General features: G+C 27.4%; 4 protein-coding genes and 1 non-coding gene across 5 annotated transcripts; 4 read left to right on the top strand and 1 right to left on the bottom strand.

The window, feature by feature from the left end:
* Positions 1-3,111: 3,111 nt before the first annotated feature.
* TRNAK-CUU (transfer RNA lysine (anticodon CUU)) lies at positions 3,112-3,184 on the top strand. Its single transcript has one exon. It is a non-coding gene; the product is annotated as a tRNA-Lys (tRNA).
* A 3,862-nt stretch (positions 3,185-7,046) lies between these two features.
* LOC101498862 (flavoprotein WrbA-like) lies at positions 7,047-9,927 on the top strand. The gene is made up of 4 exons (NM_001279219.1): positions 7,047-7,141; positions 8,604-8,697; positions 8,935-9,197; positions 9,519-9,927. The coding sequence occupies exons 1-4, from the start codon at positions 7,116-7,118 to the stop codon at positions 9,748-9,750; spliced, it is 615 nt and encodes a 204-aa protein (NP_001266148.1). The 5' UTR covers positions 7,047-7,115; the 3' UTR covers positions 9,751-9,927.
* A 1,430-nt stretch (positions 9,928-11,357) lies between these two features.
* Positions 11,358-13,142, bottom strand: LOC101503543 (transcription factor DYT1). Its single transcript, XM_004504910.2, has 4 exons — positions 12,859-13,142; positions 12,016-12,186; positions 11,751-11,930; positions 11,358-11,602 (listed from the first exon to the last, which is right to left on the bottom strand). The coding sequence occupies exons 1-4, from the start codon at positions 13,078-13,080 to the stop codon at positions 11,546-11,548; spliced, it is 630 nt and encodes a 209-aa protein (XP_004504967.1). The 5' UTR covers positions 13,081-13,142; the 3' UTR covers positions 11,358-11,545.
* Positions 13,143-16,533: 3,391 nt separating this feature from the next.
* LOC101503226 (uncharacterized) lies at positions 16,534-18,627 on the top strand. Its single transcript, XM_004504909.4, has 2 exons — positions 16,534-17,045; positions 17,387-18,627. The coding sequence occupies exons 1-2, from the start codon at positions 16,604-16,606 to the stop codon at positions 17,440-17,442; spliced, it is 498 nt and encodes a 165-aa protein (XP_004504966.1). The 5' UTR covers positions 16,534-16,603; the 3' UTR covers positions 17,443-18,627.
* Positions 18,628-20,367: 1,740 nt separating this feature from the next.
* LOC101498517 (uncharacterized) lies at positions 20,368-21,743 on the top strand. Its single transcript, XM_004504895.4, has one exon. The coding sequence runs from the start codon at positions 20,418-20,420 to the stop codon at positions 21,552-21,554; it is 1,137 nt and encodes a 378-aa protein (XP_004504952.1). The 5' UTR covers positions 20,368-20,417; the 3' UTR covers positions 21,555-21,743.
* The last annotated feature ends 620 nt before the right edge of the window (positions 21,744-22,363 follow it).

The raw sequence follows: 22,363 nt of genomic DNA, 5'->3' as shown, positions 1-22,363 counted from the left end.
GATGTTGACTCGTGTGATAAGAAATTGAGAATGGAAATGGTTTGGTCAACGCTAACTTTTTTGTGGCTTTTGGAAGCTTTCTTGATATCCTTTTATTCTTTTAAAATACTCGTGCAACTTGCAGGCTCCCAAATTTTCCTCATCTTTTTACCTTTCTTTAATTTTCTGTTGAACGATTCTTCACCTACTCAGAAAGTCGGAGAGATTTTTAAAAAAGAGTCGTCTTTGGTGGCCGAAGTTGACATGGATTTGTTTTATTTTAGATTTTAAAACAAGTTTAATTTTTGCCTAAAAAAAAAACAGGTTTAATTTTATTAACCTCATTTTCTATCATTCCTTATTGAAATTTTCTAATTAGCTAACAAAATTAGGATAGTTCGAGTGGAACAGTAATCAAATTTATTGAAAAAAGTTAGGAGTTTCAACTTTGTGGATTAAAAAATATGGTTGAAAGAAAATATCTTATTAAAGATTAAAGATCTCATTAAAATTTAAAGATCGTTGTCTATATTCTCGTAAAGATTAGTCTTTGGCCAAATGTAAGTATTAATATTAGTTGATTTTATTTATTTATTTTACTGTTTCATTTATTTTTTATATAATCAAAAGAGTAATTAGATCTATTTTTCAAAATTGCTATTTTTTATTTAATTTTATGACAATATTGGTAATTTTAACCAAATATCATTTTAGAATGATAATAATTAATTATGGGGTTAAAGAAGATGCACTATAAGTATATATTTATACTTGTTTTACACTCATACCTAATATTAGATCACAACATCAACAAAGTTTTCAATAATCACTTTTGATTTTAAAATTATTTAATATAATGTGACAAATTTAAAATGGTATGAGTGAACACCGTTAAGCGAATATAGAGTAAAATTAATTGGAATTTTCTCTTATTTTAAACTACCAAAATACAACCTTTTTTTTTCGGTTTATATTTGAAGTACCAGGAAGTATATTCCATAGAAAAAAGGTACGAGGAAATATATTGGTTGGTGGTGATCGAAAGAATCCTCTCTCAATAGGTATGGATTTGGATGCAGTAGCTAAAAAAAACATTATAATATATTCAATTCAGAAGCTATTATAGCAAAGTAAGAATATTTAAGGTATGGTTAAACGTGTAAATTGTTTTATATCTTTATAAAAAAAAACTTTTATTTAATTAAAAAATTTCAAAAATATTTTACTTAATAAAAAGTCTTATATTTTAATATTTTTAAAATTAAAATATATAATTTTTTTAAAATTTAATATTGTCTCAACAATATTAAATCAATTGATAAAGAAATATTAGATGACATCAGTTATATTAATTTAATGATGTCAAGTTAAAAAAAAAAAAAATAGATTTCATATTAAAATTCGTTTTAGACATCTATATATATTGTATCGGTCATGTACTTAGGATATATAGTAGTGGTGGATAAGGGATTTTGCGTGTTGGTCTTAGGACTCGTCCCTTAACTCAATCGAATCCGACGAAGTACGAATTTAATAAATAAAAATAAAATTAGGTTAGTCTCAATACAAGTCACCAAATAATAATATATAATTTTTTTTATATAAAAAATAACTAATCAATAAGTAACTCATTTTATAAGGAAAAATAAGACGTAATTTAAAATATTATATTATACAAAAATACATGAATGGAATATTCTTAAATTTTTAGGTGAGAGGTATGTGTATTTTTTTTTTACTAAAGACAGAGGTACGTGTATTCTTTATATTATTCGAACTACTCTTCTTTTAAAAATAAACATTCTCAAATTACTATTTGATCTTGAGTAATTTGAGTGTGTCTATCATCCAACCCACTTTGATTTTAACTATATGAAAATTGAATTTTGTAATTCTACAATTAGATTTGTATCCCTCGTTTATCCTTTAACTTAAATACTTTTAAGTAAATAGTAAAAATTAAAATAAATTCGGATAAATTTGGAAATTTCATTTCATTTTTCTGAAATTTTCAGTATTTGTATTGTGTACCAAACGTTTAACCTTAAACCGTAATAAAATTACATACCAAAAATTTAAAATTTTCAATAAAATAGAATAACTATCGTAAATTTCAAATTTTAATTTTCTAAAGAGTAAATAACTATCATAAATTTCCACAAATTAACACTACCAAAAATTTTGTTTTTTCAAAAATTTAGAATCTTTTGATAATCTAAAAAAAATTGCATATTAAATTTTATGATAATAAATTTCTAGTAGTATTAATTTGTGTACCGAAATTTTGAAGAAAATATTTTATTCCCAAATATTTTATCTATACAAATATGTTATTTGTATAGATATTGGCCTAAAGCTCATAACAGTAGTTATCCTATAGTGACAGTTAAGGTAAAAAATAGTTGAATTTACCATTTTTGTGAACTTGTATGTTTATGATTTGAATAATGATGGTATGATTTGATTATTTTCGGTTTGTAGAAAATTAATTCAGACACCAAGAGATGATTGATTGAGTATCTTTGCCATTCCAGTCTCGGATAGGGAAAATAATGAGTACATAATTGACTATGATTTTGACCATTAGCTAGCTGGTATCTATCTACTCATCCCTTAACATTGACTACATAATGTTTAAAACTAAGGCTTTACAAGTTGATCAAATGAAGTATGGAGTGGTTTATATTTGAGCTTCCTCACAACCTCTAAATACTTATGTAAGGATGCAAATAAAATTTCATAGCATTAATAATGGATAAAACTAAAAACGGCCACCTATAACTAAAATTACCAAATCTCTATTTTAAGGATACTTTTAAATCGACATTACTTTAAAAGAAAAATGATATTTATATGAAATTTGTAGCCACAAATTTTTTATGACAAAAATCAAATTGATTAAATCATAATAACTCAGTTTAGACTTCTAAAATCAAAATCAAAATGAAAAGTTTTAGGATTAAATGAATAAGTTACAAGCCCAAATAGTGAATGTGATGCAAAATAGAATAAAAGCTCATTTGCAACTGCTTTGATAGTTTAAAATATAATGGGTATAAAAAGAGCACAATTCAAGTTGTTAGAACTCAAATTATAGTTATTTAGTGGCGTTTTTAAAGATATAAAACAAAAGCCCGTCTAGCTCAGTTGGTAGAGCGCAAGGCTCTTAACCTTGTGGTCGTGGGTTCGAGCCCCACGGTGGGCGATTTATTTTTCTATTTTTTATTAAAAAATCTTGTTTTCTCTTTTTTATTTAAATACCTTTATTGTAAAATTAATTTACATGCTTTTTAGAAAAATTTAAGTGAGTCAAGATCTTTTATTTACACATTATTTATTAATGAAATCCTTACATAAATAGTAAAAACTTTATATTAACTAATCTACTCACAAAATGTATGTCAAAATAATAATATTGTATAATTTATAATATTATAGAGAGTACATCATGTTATATAAATATTTATATATTATTAGTAGTTAACATGGGTGACTATTAGTCACGTAAATTACTCTATCATTATCTTGTTATTAATTATAATTTTTAAATTTTTTTTATTAATCAAAGTAGCACTAACAATTAATTTATAATTTTTTTTAACGAGATTTGAATTTAGTACTTTAAGCTGACAATTGACAATGTTAAGTTCTTATCACTAAATTTAAAAGATATTTTATATTTTATTCATACATAAAATATTTAAGAGGAATTATACTTGTTTTTTAGTCCAAATAGCTACGACTTTTTATTATTGTTTACATAAATTTTTGCTTCTATTCATTATATAATGTTGAGGCTAACTTTAGTTTTAGTTTCTATTTATACAAATATGATGGTTAAACCATAATTTTATTTTTTTTAGCTTACTCAATGTTCTAGCTTCTATTCATAAAGATGATAGATTGAGCAAAATATTTATTTCTTTTCTTAGCCTATCTCTATTTTCATATTCATTTTAACCAATAAATTTTTGACATTTTGTACTTTTTCAATTGTTATATTTATGATGTTTTATACTTTTTCAATTGAATAATATTTTGACATTTTGTAGTTTTTCAATTGTTATATTTCTGATGTTTTATACTTTTTCTGATTGTTACATTTCTTTTCTTATGTATATTGAATTTTTAAGCTGAAAATATAGTAAACACATTCAAACTTACAAGTACATATAAAATACATTAATTAGTTAGTTATACATTTAAGAATGTTAGTTATCTAGCTAGTTGTTTCTCACTATGCATCATTTGATCTAAATCATCCTATCATTTTCTCATTATTTAATATAATCTTTATTTTACTTTTGTCCACTTTTCTTTCTTCAATGAGTTCTATTAAGAAAAGTGTAGTGGAAAAAAAAAAAAAAAAAACCATTTTATTTTACAAAAGATAACACAATTGTTAAAAGAAAAACAGGTAAATAAATAAACAGCATAACAATGAATATGAGATTAATTGTCATGTCAAGATAAAAGTTTATATTTATATTATATCACAATAATTAATAAACATAATTTTTAAAATAAATATGTTAAAAATCAAATTTTTATAATGCTTTAATGGTTTAAGTTGAAAGTGTAAAAAATAAAACAATTTTGCTAATCACACTCCCTCTTTAGCTAGTTACCCCCTTTGCATTGTTGAAAAGATTAAATTGTTCTTATCATTAAATTAAATTTGTCAACCTGTCTTCTCTTTTCCTCTTCCATCGTGAAACCCACAATCTTTATTGAATTGAGTACATTTACGTGAACTAAATTCAAATACACATTTCTCCTCCCCATTACAAAATTTTACATGTACTTGAATTCAATTTAAGTACATGTATGTGAACTCAGTTTACATATACGTGAACGCAATATACGTACGAATTGAGTTCATGTACATACTTCCTTCACTCAAATTTTTTACATGTACTTAAAACTTAATTTACGTACATGTATGTGAATACAAAATATGTAAGTACACAATGACAAAGCTTCTCGGGGACATAGGGTGACCACAACTACCCCAAGATTTTTTAAAAAAATACCACTAATTTCAATTTTTTTATAAGAGACATTTGAGTTATAATTTGATCAACAAAAAATAATCTATTTGACGCATGGACCAAATACATCAATTTTCTTTTATCAAATTATATCACAAATGTCTATTATAAAAAAATCTTGTGGAAATAAATTATAAAAAAAATTACAAAAATAACTACAGTAATTATAAAATAAACTAAATTTTTTAACTCCAAATCCAACTTGTGAGTTGTAAATTTTATCTAGAGAGATAAAAATCAAATCAAATGATCCCAAAAATTTAACCAAAACTAATTAAAATAATTTGATATTTATTTATGGATTTGAGTCCAAGTTGAACTAAACCAATAAATTTGACCTTTATTGATTTTAAATATCGTTTCACGTAATTTTAAAATAGATAGTGTAATACTCAAATCAAACCATTATCTTTTATCAACACTCTATCAATATTGGTATTTTAAATAATTTGTTGTGTTTAAATGTACTTTAATAATTATATATATTATTTTTTGTCCTTGTAGTTAAGAAAATTGTATTAATAATATAAAAATTTGGATTTAATTTATATACATAGACGATATAATAATATTTTATAATGTCAATTAATCATAAATATCATATTTTTGGATGTTTGGGATATACTAATAATATAAAACTTTTTACATTGACAAAAACATAACAACTAAACTCTAAAAACTTTAGTGTTTGAAAAAAAATTAGATTTTTAAAAACTAATTTTAATTATTAAAAATGTCAACAGAAATTTGATTTACTACATCTCTTTAATAAACATGAGTTTAATCATCAATATATTTTTAAAATTTGGCCACTCCAATACAATATTATACTTTTTTTTTTGCCACTCCAATGTTTGAGTTCAAGCTTCCACTAAGGATACATGATTTAACTTTGCGTACAATATGTAATTTACAACATAAGTGAATTCATATCACATTTTGAAAAAAAATACAAACTCAACGTATCATAAAATATATACCTTGTTGATGACTTTAAGCATAATAATAATAAGAAGAAAATTGTTATGAGATGTAAATTATGAGTGGGGGTTTTAGTTATGAATGAGTATGAATTATAAGGTGTGAGTCATGAGTATGTCGTATAGATTAGAGGTGTGTAAAATATATGATTAATTGGACTATTGATAAATTGGATTGCTATGCACCAACAAAATCCAAATAAATTAAACTACATATTTAAAATAATTTAGTTAATCAAATTTAATTCAAAAATCAATTTAACAGTTTTAAAACTTTTTGAACCTCAATTAATAATTTTTCTTTTAAAAAATTTTTTAAATGAATTTTTTTTGAAAATTTATATAGCAAATATCAACAAAAAAATCAAAAAATATTTTAAATCATTTTTTTCTTTAAAATTTTTTTGAAAAAAAAAATTAAAAATATTTTTTTTGTATAGTATTTTCAATATATTCTTTAAAAAACAATCAAAACTTTTTTATATTTATTTTTCTCGAAAAATTTTAAATTTTTTTGTGAAAAGAATTTTGAATTTGTTTTTTTGAAAAATAATTGAAACTTTTTTATCTTGAATTTTTTTTTATATTTAATTTTCTTGAAAAAAATTGATATTTTCTTTTCGAAGGAATTTCAAAATTCTTTTTCAGAAAAATTAAAAATATATTCAAAATATTAAATTGATTTATATTTATAAATCGATTATAAACCAGTTCAGAATTTCATTAAATTTGATTCAAATGTAATTTTTAAATACTGAAACAAACTATTAAATTGATCAAATTCAATTTAATTTTTATCTCATATATATTTCTAATATAAATATAAAATATTATGAGATTAGTTACGGTGATAAAGAGAAGAAAAATAAAATAGAATTTCAGAATGATTAAAATAGTAAATGATATTTTTGGGATTTTTAGCAAAATAAACTCTCTGCACAATAAAATAAAGTTAATGATTATATACATATGCACTAAGTAACTACTATATAATAATAATGCGCTATAAGCACAGCCTGTGAACTTTCTCATCCACCATCATCTCCTTCTTTTCCATTTTTCCACATACAGAGCGAAACAAAGCATTACACTTTCATCATCATCAATGGCTACCACCAAAGTTTACATTGTGTAAGCCATTCTTCCTCTTTTATCAGATTTCTTTGTTAACCAATTTTCTATCAGCACTCTAATTTTCCTCTCTTAATTTCACTTTTTTATTCTAAAGTTCACTAATTTATCACTCTTTGAATTTTGGATTTATTGATATGCTTCCCTTCTCACCTTATCAATTTGGTATATTGATGAACTGGGAAATTGGTTGTCTTTATATTTTATGATTTTCAATTTTCATCCATTGAGAAAAGTCAACTGTCCGTGTTTGTACCACTTAATCAGTAATTCCTCTTTTGGGTATTTGAATTGAAGCTATCTAAGTCTTTGTGTTCATCAAAATTAGTTCTCAGAATTTTATGCTGTTTTTCCACTTTGAAACTTGCAAAAAAAAAAAAAAAAATCAACAATTTGGAGGATTGTGCTGTTTGTCATCAATTGACTTTTGTACTCAATTTTATACAGTACTTATTTATATTGGATCTATGCAGAATCCAATTAAATCATATTAGAGAATCAATAACTTGCAAGGTTTTTGTTTTAATTTTTGTATTGAACACATTATTATCAATGAAATCAGATAAGCATTTTTTAGTAAAAAAAAAACTTCAAAACTCTTACTACTGAGCTGATTAAATTAATGTTTGTCCAATTCCTTCTTACATTTGTCCCCAAGGAAGTTTTTTTGAGTCAGATCTGTTTTCAGATTCTTAATTGATTAGTCATTTCTAAAATTTACATTCCTATTTCTTTTTCATTCAAGAAGGGAATGGGGTTATGCAACTAAGAGAAAGATAGTTTTTTTTTTTATGTTGATGAAATAATTGTTTTTTTGTTTGGGTAAGGGGAGGGTGCGGTGGGGCTAGACTAGACCTAACTTTTGTGTAGAAGGTTGTAAAGGCAATAACCATGTAGACTAGAGTGTAAAGGTCCACGCACTATTGATGGAGTGTGGTCCTAACAATGCATCATTGGTGATGACTCTTCCTTTGCTTGCAATTCTTATAAGACTTTTGTGTTTGAATATATGTTTCTTTGGCCCCAACAACCTCAATTATTTCTTACGAAAATGTAAAAAGATGGAAGCTTGATTAAATGGTTTCTTACTTTAGAAAATGTGCTGTCATTGTCATCATGCCTTGTCTGGTACTAAATTGCTTTTGGTGGTTTCATAGAATCATAGTGCTACCATATTCCTCTGTTGACTCATTAGTAGTAGGTATAGTGATATTATCTGAATATCAGAATCACACTTTATCTGGGTTTTGTTGGCTATGATCTTTATGTTATTAACCCAAGTTTCAACATTGGCTACTGAGTTCTTTCTTCTATGTACAAGTAAAGGGTGTCTCAATATGTAACACCGACTTTTTATTTTGAAGACATGTCAAGTGTCTAACACGACACCAACCCATTTGCTTAATGTCTATCCTAATGATCTCACATGAATCTGATAAAAGAATTTATGTTGCATGTTTAGTTACTATTCTACGTACGGACATGTTCATAAGCTAGCTGAAGAGATACAAAAAGGGGCAGCTTCCGTGGAAGGAGTAGAAGCAAAGCTATGGCAGGTATATAGTGATAATTGACTAGTCTCCATTTCTCTTTGGAGCACTTGTTCTCAGTTTTTTCACATGTATAGAGGAGTTAATGTCTGTCTTCCACCAATTTTACATTAAAATGTTCAAATAAAAAATATATATCTCTTAAGACGGTTTTAACCGAGTTATACCCTTCACAATGTAACTCATTAGATCTTGTGATTTAGAACACATAGGCATTTACAATATTATCATCCATACATACAGGTACCTGAAACACTGCCTGAGGATGTCCTTGGGAAGATGGGAGCACCTCCAAAGAGTGATGTGCCAATTATTACACCCAATGAACTACCTGAGGCTGATGGTTTGTTGTTTGGTTTCCCAACAAGATTTGGAATGATGGCTGCTCAATTTAAAGCATTCATGGACGCAACTGGAGGCTTATGGCGTACACAGGCACTTGCAGGAAAGCCTGCAGGAATCTTTTACAGCACTGGTTCTCAAGGAGGCGGACAAGAGACTACTCCGTGAGTTACCGAATTTCACCCATTTATGTTTCCCATGCTTGTCTTTTAATTACAGAAAAGGAAATTTTCTTTTATAAAAGTACAAGCTAATAGGCTCAATATAATCAAGTGGTTGAACTCAAATAGTTAATGAGCTTCAATGAAAGTCAAATTGAACGGAAGTATCTGAGTCAAACCTTGACTAGAGCAATCCTTGGTCAGACTTTACTTAACACCCGACCGAATTTTGGATTACCAAGATCCCTTTTCCTTGGCAATCAGAAGGTTAAAACCAAAGAAACCTCAAATATGAATTGCTTTACTTATCTTAAAACTCTGCAGGTTGACATCCATTACTCAGCTTGTTCACCATGGATTGATTTTTGTGCCCATTGGTTACACATTTGGTGCTGGGATGTTTGAGATTGAGAAGGTGAAGGGTGGCTCTCCATATGGTGCAGGCACCTACGCCGGGGATGGCTCGAGACAACCTACCGAGTTAGAATTGGCTCAAGCTTTCCATCAGGGGAAGTACTTTGCAGGTATTGCAAAGAAGCTCAAAGGATCTCAGTGATTTTTATTCTCTATACGTAAGCAAAAGAGTGCCGTGTTGTGCATTACATTCAGTTTCCAGTATGTTCAACAAAATAAGATGTTAATTGAAAAAGATGAAAAATATCTAATGCTTATGTTCAATATTACTTGTTACAAAGTGAATCCTCAAATACACTGTTATTGTTAATAACAAGAATTTGGTAATTGTTACCTTTTTCATTGAGATCACAGTAGGCACAAGAAACAATTGGTGCTGCTTTGATCCATGTTTTGGAAGTGGTGTGCTGTTATAGTAAATGTGTTAACTAAGCATCTGGTACTTTTTTGTATCATGACCTTTGGACTTTTACACGTCTTTTTCTTGATTATATAAATATAATTATTTTGCTTATTAAAAAAGGTACTATCATTCGAACTTTTAGTTTCCAGTTTTTAATTGGTAAAGTGGCTGATTCTTTTTCAATTGGAAGTTAAGCTATCAAATCAAGTTGTCATTTGAACATGTAAACTAGACAATATACTCCTTCCAAGCAAATATCATGGTCACAGCTAAAAGATACCAGCATGCCCTTAGCTCTTGTCTATTCACTATATATTATTACGAATTAAAAGTTGATGAAAACATTATTTTCCAATTGATAAATGCATGGTTGGAGTATTCTTTTGTGAAGAAATCTGATAGGGTATTGTGTCTGAGCTTTCAAAGAGGTCAATGAAACTAGTCAAGGAATCAATTCCCTCTTTTCTAAATATGACTTTTTTTTAATTAATTTCTGTATTGGGTATGGTTATGGACTATGGTTGGTCGAAAAAAAATCACCAGAGAACACTAATTAATTTAAGTAGAAGTGTTTTAGGTTTAAATTTATATTTGATTAAATACCAAAATTAGTGTAAAAAATATATATATATATATATTTGGTCCATGAAAAATATCAATTTGACTTTCAATAATTTGCAGTATGGGCTGGATGAGTCTTTTTTGGATTTTTGTTATTAGAGATGAATTTTTTCTCTAAAAATTTAGCGGCAAAACTTTCACACATTTAGTATGGAGAAAAAACAATTAGAGAAATTTTAGAATTGAAAGAATTGAATTAGTTTGTTTATTTATTTATTTGATTTCTCATAGTTTTACTCGTAATTCTATTCAAGACACTATATACATTAAATGTGTGTAATTTTATGACGGAAATTTAAATTCAAATTTACCGTATTATAGAAATTTAGTTCATTCCATTAGACTTAATTAGATTGTTTATTTATTTATTAGAGATTAACTAGTCTTTGTACCTTTTGCTAGGACAAATTTGTACAAATATATAATTTTTTTATCAAAATGTTTATATCTCAGTTTTAAAACTTGTGAGATAAACCTTGCTCAGAACTAGTCACCACTCCTTTTATCTAATTTCTTCTTGTATTGATGTTATTATTACCGATGAAAGACTTTGAGCAGCCTTTTTTTTTTTTAAATAAAGGAGGAAAATTAAGGAATTATGATGTAAGTTGTAAGTCAAAACCTTTGTTTTATAATTTCTATGAATGGATAAAAGTTCAACTTTAAAACTTTAATCTCTTGCTTTCTTCACAATTTCCATGGTAATATTTGATAAATTAGTAACTATAATGTGTTTAATTTGCCTAAATTAATGAAGAAAATAAAGCTATATTTTCAACATTGCAATTTTTAAGTTCCAGTATCCTAATAAATAAATGGATGGAGGTAGTTCGAGTCAATTCAACAATAAAACAATCTAAAATTTATCCCAATTGAATGGATTAATGCATAAGAAATAACTTTTCTGGTTGCTCTAATTGAACTTGATAATATTTGGAATTTGATGAATGTCAAGTGCACCAAACATGCTCTGCAAAATAGCAAATATAGAATCAACATATATAAAAGCCTTACATTTGTTAAAAATTTAAAATTAAAGCAAATAATAATAAATTAGCATGTATTCCAAAGTTTTTCAAAGATGATATAATCATAGTTCATGTATTTCTAGGGTTCACCTGTAAAGAGGCTGTAATAAGATATGCTCCATGCATTGTTGTAACATTAGGGTCCATCATTTCAATGCCTAAATCATTAAGGGCCTCCATTAATCTAGTGAACCTTCCCCTCTCATTCTCAAGGATCATCTTGACCCAAAACTTATTCTCATCAATTTTTTTCAACTCCACCACCTCTTCCTATATATTGTAAGTAACAATATCAATATAGATTATAATTAATTTAATTTTGTTAATGAAAGAGTTGAATTTGTATAAAATTAACCTGGACCCCCCATTTCTTCATCTTTTCTGCAGCAGAAGGTTCATACATTTTTTGCCCTGCTTCCTCTGCGGTTGTTCCCATTTCTTGAAGCTCTTGTGCAAGACTCTCAACTTCATTTTGTAGCTGCATGATATAACTGATAGCATCCTCAATAATAGTTGCTTTGTTCATCTGACATCAAAATTAAGATTCATATACAGTCAACTTTTCATAACGTACTAATTAAAATTAATGTTGAATAAATATTCGTTAGATAAATCATAATGGACTATATATGTTTGATTATGCGATAATAAAAATATATTAGATAAGCAAATGTTTGTAAATTGTGGCAATATTTAAACTCGAAACGTCTTTCTTAAAAATAAATAATTTTAGTGGTTCTTAGTTCAATAAAAATTAATTTTGAAATATTAATTTTAATTAAAAGAAAGTTAAATATAAAATAATTGATGTTTAGATACATTTATATAAAAATGAAATCAATAATAAATTAGATCATAAAAATTACGTCTTGAGTTAAAAATTAAAAATTTTAACTTCAAATTCAATTATAGAGATAAAATAAATTTTACTTAAAAATATCTTTTAATTCCTTCAAAAATAGATAGAACATGCAGTTATTCAAAGTAAATTGAATCCAAAACAGTTTATATTTTTATACATTAACATAAAATAGAGTTCAACAAAATAAATTTGAATGTAAAAATAATGTTTAAAATCAAAAGCTAAACAAAATTAATTTATTAAAAACAACCAAACATCTCAAAACTAATTATATATATATATATATTTTTTGATAGGCATGATATGAAAGAAAATGAGTGAAGTTCAGGCGGTTACATTTGTGATGATGGGTACTAAAGATCTAAGCTTCAAAAGTCTGGCACTAAGTTTCATCCTCCTCTTCCTTTCTGTCTCAAGGTTCTTTGATGTGAACACTTTATTGCCATCATCATCATAGTGTTTCTTGTTCATTATTCTCCTATTAGTGCTTCCATTTTCAGCATTAAAACACAACTCATCTAGAGACACACTTAATCTATTGTCATATCCTTGTTCCATTTTGGAGAAACAACTATATTGAATAAAGATGTTATTTAATTTTGTAATAAAAAAATGATTATTTAAATGTTGGAGAGAAAGTATATAACCCAATTTTTTATTCTATCAATATATGTAAATATATACTTCTCACAAAGGCATCATGTGTTTTGAGGGGGTTTTCCTATGGTCCCAACTTCCAAGTTAATCCATGTGTTTCTTGTGAGAGAGAGAGAGAGAGAAAAATATGTTCCTTTTTGAGACATTGTTTGTTGCATGTTTGAATATGAATAACTAAATTGATTGATGCCATTACATAACGAGTGTTCTGTTATAAAATGCAATGAGTGGTCAAAATATTCCTTTTGAAAATAAAAATATAAAAATTATACATTGTTAAATTATGTATTAACTTGTAACCATTTTTGTTTAACTTAGGAATTGAGTTTGTGGTGTTCCATTTGTGTCCTGATGATTCTATTTAATAGCTGATACTTTAATTGTAATTCATGTTACATGACTTCCTTATCACCAAAACCAATATTATATTATTTTGTTTTTGTTTGCAAATACTTATTTTTTCTTCTTTTTATAAATATAATTATTTGTATATTTAGTACATTTTTGGGATATTTACAAACAAGAATGGTAAACAAAAAGAGGGTCGTTAGAGTAGAGGGGCAGGACCAGAGATTTCTCCTTCCAATTTTGTTATCAAAATCTTCGTACAATGATATGATTTAAGCCTAAAATGTCATGTGGTGTACCAGCTCCAATGCCTGCCACAAAACATGTTAGTACTCATGGCGATCATAAAATAATATTTGCATAAAAATAAACTACAAAATCAATTTAAATAACATTTATATGTATCCACTCTTCACTCTTATTGTTTCAACTATGAATGGAACACCACTAAACTGTCCATTGGAACATAGTCGAGATCCTAACTAGCTAAAAGTAACAATTTCATCTTTAAAATTTTGGTTAAATCAATATATTTTAAGGACATTTTAGTTCGACTATTTTGACCTACATTACAACAAAATATGACCAGATTAGTACCGTTTATTTTGTATGGGCCTAGAGAGAAACAATTAGTGAGACCAAAATAATTTCTATTGACTCTAGTTTTTTGTTTACTCGTATGATTATTAAATAATAATAATTATAAATCATTCAAAAAAATATAATAATAATAATAATTATTATTATTATTATAATTAGCGGAGAGGTGGATCTCCCTTTTATGTACTTTATTGTAAATATATTTTATTATATTTGTTTACATAATATTTTTTTTCATTTATTTTGTTTCTTTTTCAATTTCATAATATATATGTCATCGTTGTTTATCTAAATTTCTGTTTTAATATTTATGATGTATGCTTTTAATTTTAAATTTGAAAATGAGTTGTGTTGTTATGGTCAAATTCATGAAAGAAAATGTCCAATCAAAATCCGTTTTAATGCAATTCATTTTTTTAAATTTTATTACATCTTCTGTTATCAAAAGTTATCATTAACTTATAAGTTTTTTATTTATTTATTTATTTTAATTTTAAATTTAAGTTTGAAAAATAAGTGTGTTGTTTACGATAAATTTCTAAAACAAAAGTTCGACCAAATTGTTAGTTACGTTTTAAAGTCCCTTGTATATTATAGCATAACTTAGTATACCTAGTCAAAATAATAATTAATAATAATAATAGTATAGTATATATAAATTGAAATTTGGACTTCTCCATAAAAATTAATTTGGAAAAATATTATATTGACAAGGAAAAGTTTATAAAGAAAAAGTCCTACCAAAATCGATAGTTACTTTTGGAGTTCTCTTTATATTATAAATATAGAAAATAATTTATTTGTCAAGGACAAATTTATAAGGAATATATTCGTACAATTTTTTTTTTTCAAATGACCAAAATTGGTACTTAACTTTTTTGTTCCATTTATATTACAATGTATATGATAAGAATGATTTTAGATTTAAATTTGAAAAAAATAATGTGTTGTTAAAGTTAAATTGATTAAAAAAATATTTTCAATCAAAATTTATGGTATTTTTTTTGAAAGAAATTTAAAGTGTGGAAACGATGTCAAGTATAAGTTAGAAAATTTAAAAGGTAAGTGAATATTTATACTTGTCTCATTGGAAATAATACTAATGAAAATTTGTGGTTACTAATAATTACATTTAAAGTTTCTTTTATATTAAAGTATTTTTTAAAAAAGTTAATTTTTATACTAAACTGGATTTTATTTTTTTACAATTACCATACTTAAATTTTATACCATTTTCAACTTTAAATCTTCACATATTCCCTCCAAACTTAGATATAAATAAAAATATATGTTTTTTGATTAAATATATATTCATCTTTAGATTAATATATATATTTACTTTTATTTAAGTTTTGAGCAATAATATTAATTTTAAAAAATAGAGTTCAAAAGAAAGATTGTGTAAGTTTATGAAATGAAATACAAAAAAATTGACACGTTTTCTTGAAATAGAATATTAATAAATATCAACAATTTTTTGTTTGATTTAATTACAATATATTTAAAATACCTATGTTTGAGTTAACGGTTTCCATTTTCACCGATTAAATTATTAGTCATAAAAGATAAATTAGATAATATATTAGTTTTTTTAATATAAATCAAATGTGATCTTATATATTTTTAATATACATAATTTAATTTATGTTTAATTGTATTTTTAGTCCTCTTATTGGTATTGATTTGCGAAATTAATTAGTCACCATATTTTCAAAGTCGATAATTTTGGTCTCTTTATATAATTTTTTTAACTAAAAAATAATGATGTGATATGATTTAAATAATGTAATATATGATATAGTGATGTAAAATGATTAACATTTATGGAATTAAAATAAAATACTATAAAAATTTAACTTTCAAATTCAATTTTTTTTCTTCATATTTTCAATTTTATAAATGACATATAAATGATTAATGCATCTATATGACTCTATATAATAAAATTATATGTCACATCATTTAAAATATGTCATCATTTTTAGTTCAAATATCCGAGTGAAAGATCAAAACTGTCAACTTTTAAAAATAAGAAAATCAATTTCGTAAATTAAAAAAAATAGAGACCAAAATTATATTTAAATATTTAATTTAACCTAATTTATTTTCTTATAATTAATAAGAAAATGCGGAATACATTATAAATATAAAATAATTTTTGATTAACAGGCAAGTAAATTTATAGTCATTTTAAAAAACAGTTTGACAAAATATACTTATATGACATTAAGCTGAATGAATATTAAATGACCTTGGTTAAAGTCATAATTAATATGGAATCGAACTGAATTGAAGGGCAGTATCGTCATTATAATCCTGATTGCTAATTTGTTGCCAGCTCAGATTCAAAAAACTCAATTGAGTGTCTTATATGGCACTTACTTCACGTTACAATCACATCACATTTCTAACTCAAAAACCTTAAAAAAAAACAAACCTCAAAAGTCTCAGTGTTCCCTCGTATCACATCACCACCATGTCTCTGACACATAGGTTTTGTGTCTCCATTTTCCTTCTTCTTGTTGTTTTCATTCTTCCTCTCACAGGAACAGCTGAAGATTCTTCTCTTCTAGAAGTTCTCCGTAGACATGGCCTCCCAGCAGGACTCTTCCCTCAAAGTGTGAAATCATTCAAATTGGACCAAATGGGTCATTTAGAGGTACATTTAGATCGACCCTGTTTGGCTCAATATGAAACAACAGTTTTCTTTGACACTGTTGTTAAAGCCAACCTTAGTTTCGGACAGCTTAAGGTTTTGGAGGGTATGTCTCGTGAAGAGCTTTTTTTGTGGCTACCTGTTAAAGATATCATTGTTACTGATCCATCTTCTGGACTTATTCTCATTGATATTGGTTTTGCTTATAAACGTCTCTCTTTCTCTCGTTTTGATGAACCCCCAATTTGTAGATCTCATCGTGGTATAACTTTCTCTTCTCTCTTTTTCAATCTTTCAATTTTCTTAATTAACTTGCGATCAAATTCAAATAAACTTATTACACTTGCATTTATTTTTTGTGCTTCATGTTCTCATCAATTTTAAGGGTGGTTTTATTTTGTTGTATGACTAGTACTCTATTCGAAATCAAATATAAATAAAAAGGTATTTGAAAAAATTAACGAGTCTAGTTTGAATTTTAGATCAGATACATTCAATTTTTAAAATATTTTTTTTGTTTATAGTGAGTATGAATCAACATGTGGAGATAATTGAAAATATAATAGAAGAGTTCTGATTTTTGAAATTGAATGTGGAATGCAGGTCTTTCATTTCGTATGGTTGGAAGGAAGAATATTGGATTTAAAGATCAGAGATAGCAGGTTGTATCAAAAGATAACTTCTGCTTCTCCCATTTTTAATTTTGGGGATTTTTAGGAAAAATTGAATTATGTAGAGTAATATACAACTCATAAGAAATATAATGCTATCCAATAATTGCAACAAATCACATGATAATCAATTTTATAGACCTTCAAGAGAAGAATTTATATCTTACTATTAATTAAGAAGGACTTCAATTTTTTTAGCAAGGCTCCATTTTAATGCTTCAAATTGGTTGTTAGATATTTAGTCCATCATGTTAATATTTTTTGTTCAGTTTTAAATTTTTAAGATTTTCGTATTAATTCCCATGATGATTATTTCATACCTGTCATTGTTCTTCAATGTAATTTAGATACATGGATTAAAATGTTGGGAATCTGAATTTTGAAAAGTAAATTGATAAAATGAATTTATAAGGGACTAAATTGATAATAGATGTGTTTAGCTGTCAACAGTACACACATTATATACTATTTTGTCTCACTGTAAAGTTCAAAAAGGATCATATACAATTATATAAAATCTGGTATGTGATCCCTTTTCATTTTTCTACATAAAACTTACTCATTTTATTTTGACTACCATACTCTCTGTAAGCTGAAACTTATCAAGTTTTGTAGCAAATTTTGGAATGGTTTAAGAGAAATATGGTCCTTATAGACTTGTACCATTATTATACTCCTTGTGCTTATACAAGTTTTCAATTATGGAATTGACATTCACTGAAAGTTATACATGAAATGATATATGTTTGGATCGTGGTTTTGAATTGTGATTACGGTCGGATTGCGGTTACGCTGTAAACTTTTATACTGCAGGCATCATAAGTTGAGTCTGCGACGCAGTTGCTTAGATTTCAAAATCCGCAATATTGCAGTAGCCGATGCGTCTCAAATTGCAGTTGAGATGCTGTTGCTTAGACTTCAAAATATATAATATTGCAGCCGCAATTGCAACAAGTAGGGCTTGTTGCTCAATTTTCCCGTTATGGATTGCAGTCATTTTTGGGTTTAAACCTAGTGATGGATGATGCTACAAGCTATACAAATAAATGCTAATCACAAACGTGAATGTTCCATTGAATTCACATAATTGAGCTGAGTGATGTGTTTACAAAATGCAATGTGAAAGAGGTGGAGTCAAATTATTCCTTGAGAAAAATTAATATATAGTGACATTTCGCCTACAATCCATTTGTATAAAGCAAAGTTCATAAGTTGGAAGTTGATATGATCCGAACTCAGGGACTATCAAGAAATTTAGATAAATAGTATCACAATAATTTTGGATTAATGACAAATATGATATACGAAATAGGATGTGTAATAACAAATACGCTTGACACTCAAATTAATATAATAACTGAAGTAAGTAAATTAATATAATAACTGAAGTAAGTGAAACATTTAAAATGAGGCCTACTATAATTCGTGAGGATGTTAAAATTATAATAATACTAGAAATTATCCCAAAAAACCAACAAAACGCCAAAAGCCAACCCAAAAAAACAAAAAAACAATTCAAAGCAAACAAGAGGATTTGACCATAGAAGATTGAAATTATATCCAAATTGTTTTTCGTTATATCTAAGCCAATACCAACTTAATAATTTAACACGTTATGTCACCTCATAGATGTTAAATGCTTCATTTCGGAACAATTATGTTATTCCTCATTTTCTAAATTAGCTCAAATGCATACCTTATAATAAAAAAATGACATCCCTTCTTACCAATCAGTCCCAACCCTCCAAATTTTTGTGCATGAGGTACAACTATATTAGAAAATGTACCTAAATATTTAACCAATCAAGTATATTTTACCAAGTCAAATAAAAAAATAGACACCCAAAATCAAATATAGAGCGGACTCTTTAAAATGCCGCTTTTCAACAAGTCGGTAAATCACATATATAAGATTTTTTAAGGATAAAGAGTTTTGATATCATATATAAATAAATAAAAAAATTAAAATTTGATTCATTATCGTTGATGTTTTTAAACACATAAAAGTAACTTGATTAAACGATTAACTTAAACACAATACAAATACAAAGATGTAAAATCCGTTTGAAACTTTATATCAAATTAAAGGATATTTGATGAAGTTTAAAATTTTATTATTCAAAGGACACACTAAAGGCTTTTTTCTCTTCAAAAAGTATCTCTTCTACATTTTCAAAGAAAAATAAACTAATTTTAATTTTGTCCCAATTATAAATATACTCTATCTTTTTTTACGATAAATATCACTTTAGTAAATCAAATTGTTTCAGAGTAAATGTCAATTTTAATTTTTAATTCAACTCTAATTATTTTTTTAGTTATATTATCTAATTATTAATATATACACTATTTCCAAAAATTAATTCTATCTTACATTTATGATAGTGAAAAATACACTAATAATTTTGATAAAATAATTTTAATTTTATTTATTACATTTCTTAATATGTGTGGCAAATATTCAAACGTCATTTATTTCAAAAACAAAAAAATATATTTTATAAATGAAAGTTTTTATAAGTTGTGTTCCAAACTCACCGCAATAAAAATTGATCACAAGGTTCAAATAAATTGACAAAGATACTTTTAAATTACTCATCACCAGAATTTTGACGTCCACCACACCACAACAGTTGAATTTAGACTCATGTGAAGTATGAGTAAACTAGCTATAGACTAGGCTTTGTTTTCACAAATATTTATTTTGAATTACTCAAAATGATTTTTAAAATAACCAACAATCCAATTTATTTTCTATATTTTTGACTTTATTTAATTTATTTTTATAAGAGTTAAAAAAAGATTTTTTCAATAAGCTGAATGCTCCAAAACTGTTTGGGCCAAAGTTGGGGGATCCAAGCCCAAAGTTAACTACAGAAAGGGTGTGGCATTTAAAAACCGATGAAATGAAACCATTTCAGTTCCCCACTCTTTTGAGTAGACAATAAACAATACACCATACGATGATGCACCGCGTTCTTCACCGCAGCTTGTGTACCATAACAGAATCAACCACCACCACCAGCATCAAATCCATTTCACAGGACCTCTACAAGGAAGTGAACCTCAAAACCCTCGTTGAAAAATTCAAGAAAGCTTGCGAAATCGACCGCTTCCGTAAAAAAACCGGCATCTACGAAGACACCGTCCGCCGCCTCGCCGGAGCTAAACGGTTCCGATGGGTCCGTGACATTATCGAACACCAGAAGAATTACTCAGACATATCCAATGAAGGTTTTTCAGCGCGACTCATCACACTATACGGGAAATCAGGAATGCACAGACACGCACACAAACTGTTTGATGAAATGCCTCAGAAAAACTGTGACCGTACAGTGCTCTCTCTCAATGCTCTCTTGGCTGCTTACCTTCATTCCAAGAAATTTGATGTCGTTGAACAACTTTTTAAGGATCTTCCTGTTCAGCTCTCTGTGAAACCTGATTTGGTTTCTTACAACACTTTCATTAAGGCGTTGTTGGAAAAGGGTTCATTTGAATCCGCTGTTTCAGTGGTTGAGGAAATGGAGAAGAATGGTGTGAACACTGATCTGATCACGTTTAATACTTTGCTCGATGGGCTGTACTCAAAGGGTCGTTTTGAGGATGGTGAGAAACTGTGGGAAAAATTGGGTGAGAAGAATGTTGTTCCTGATATCAGGACTTACAATGCAAGGTTGTTGGGATTGGCTGTGGTGAAGAAAACTGGTGAAGCTATTGAGTTCTTTGAGGAAATGAAGAAAAAGGGTGTCAAGCCTGATCTTTTTAGCCTCAATGCTTTGATCAAAGGGTTTGTAAATGAAGGGAACTTGGATGAAGCTAAGAAATGGTATGATGCAGTTGGAAAATCTGAGTATGACCCTAATAAGGCCACTTATGCTATCATTGTTCCTTTTCTGTGTGAGAAGGGTGATTTGAAGACGGCCCTTGAGATGGTTAAGGAGATTTTTAACAATCGCTGCCGTGTTGATGCGTCGTTGCTGCAGCTTGTGGTGGACAAACTGGTGAGTGAGTCGATGGTTACAGAGGCCAAGGAGATTGTGGAACGAGGGAAAACCAATAGTTCCGGTCGCTATAAGCTAAATTTGCCAGGAGATGAGTGAGTAGTAACTTATGTTTTGTTGTGTCCATTATTATTAATTTTGAACTTTATATGTTTTATTTACTAGAGTCATAATGGTAAATTGGCAATTGCCAACATGAATGTATCTTGTTTGGCTCTCTGAGCTTTGTAACTGATTGCTTGAAAACGCCATTTTGCTGTCTGATTACTGTTTCTTTTTCTTGTTGAATAGCAGCCCTTAAACTTTTCCCCCAACAATATTTTTTTCTTCTTTTTAGTTTTGAACTTGCCTTGAGCAGTTTTCATATGTGATATATACATGCATGAAGAGACTTTCTTTAGTTCACCTATATTCTATAACTAAAATGTAGTTTGAGTATGTAGGTCTCATATCACACAACACCTCTAAATTCTCTCTCTCTTTTTGTTTTTCAATTTAGTTTATGCAACAAGATACTACTGTTATGATACACATTTTTATGATATTTTAGTCTTTAGAACTCGAATAACTAAGAGTTGTGTTTTCTAATCCTTCCTTTGACGAGAAATTCAAGTAAAAAACAATTAGGGTTAGCAACGAAACAAGGAAAGCAGAGCAACCATTGATGAAACCAAGATAAAAAAAAAGAGCCTATCCAATGTGTTGTCACTATAGATCATAAAAGAAAGGGCAAAGCTATGACCTTTCACGGGGAAGAAGTGTATGAACCAATCATGGTTCTTGAGCATAGAAGGGACAAAAAATATAGAGCAGGGGAGAAGGCAAGACATATAGAAAGAGAGGGAAGGGGGAGGAGAAGGTCTTCCAACCAAGAGGGAGAAAATCACAGCCAAATTTTAAAAAAGTAA

The sequence above is a fragment of the Cicer arietinum genome, chromosome 6 (assembly GCF_000331145.2).
Source record: "Cicer arietinum cultivar CDC Frontier isolate Library 1 chromosome 6, Cicar.CDCFrontier_v2.0, whole genome shotgun sequence".
In the NCBI taxonomy this organism is placed as follows: domain Eukaryota; kingdom Viridiplantae; phylum Streptophyta; class Magnoliopsida; order Fabales; family Fabaceae; genus Cicer; species Cicer arietinum.
This window is presented reverse-complemented; position numbering and strand designations above follow the sequence as displayed.

What these genes read in the sequence shown, in the direction of transcription:
- LOC101498517 (XM_004504895.4), top strand. Translation starts at nt 20,418, where the DNA reads ATGATGCACCGCGTTCTTCACCGCAGCTTGTGTACCATAACAGAATCA.
- LOC101498862 (NM_001279219.1), top strand. Translation starts at nt 7,116, where the DNA reads ATGGCTACCACCAAAGTTTACATTGT. An exon ending in ACCACCAAAGTTTACATTGT is followed by an intron (nt 7,142 to 8,603) that starts GTAAGCCATTCT and finishes TTGCATGTTTAG; the next exon opens with TTACTATTCTACGTACGGAC. An exon ending in GGCGGACAAGAGACTACTCC is followed by an intron (nt 9,198 to 9,518) that starts GTGAGTTACCGA and finishes AAAACTCTGCAG; the next exon opens with GTTGACATCCATTACTCAGC.
- LOC101503226 (XM_004504909.4), top strand. Translation starts at nt 16,604, where the DNA reads ATGTCTCTGACACATAGGTTTTGTGTCTCCATTTTCCTTCTTCTTGTT. An exon ending in AATTTGTAGATCTCATCGTG is followed by an intron (nt 17,046 to 17,386) that starts GTATAACTTTCT and finishes TGTGGAATGCAG; the next exon opens with GTCTTTCATTTCGTATGGTT.
- LOC101503543 (XM_004504910.2), bottom strand. Translation starts at nt 13,080, where the DNA reads ATGGAACAAGGATATGACAATAGATTAAGTGTGTCTCTAGATGAGTTG. An exon ending in TAGTACCCATCATCACAAAT is followed by an intron (nt 12,187 to 12,858) that starts GTAACCGCCTGA and finishes TTTTGATGTCAG; the next exon opens with ATGAACAAAGCAACTATTAT. An exon ending in TTATTACAGCCTCTTTACAG is followed by an intron (nt 11,603 to 11,750) that starts GTGAACCCTAGA and finishes GCTATTTTGCAG; the next exon opens with AGCATGTTTGGTGCACTTGA.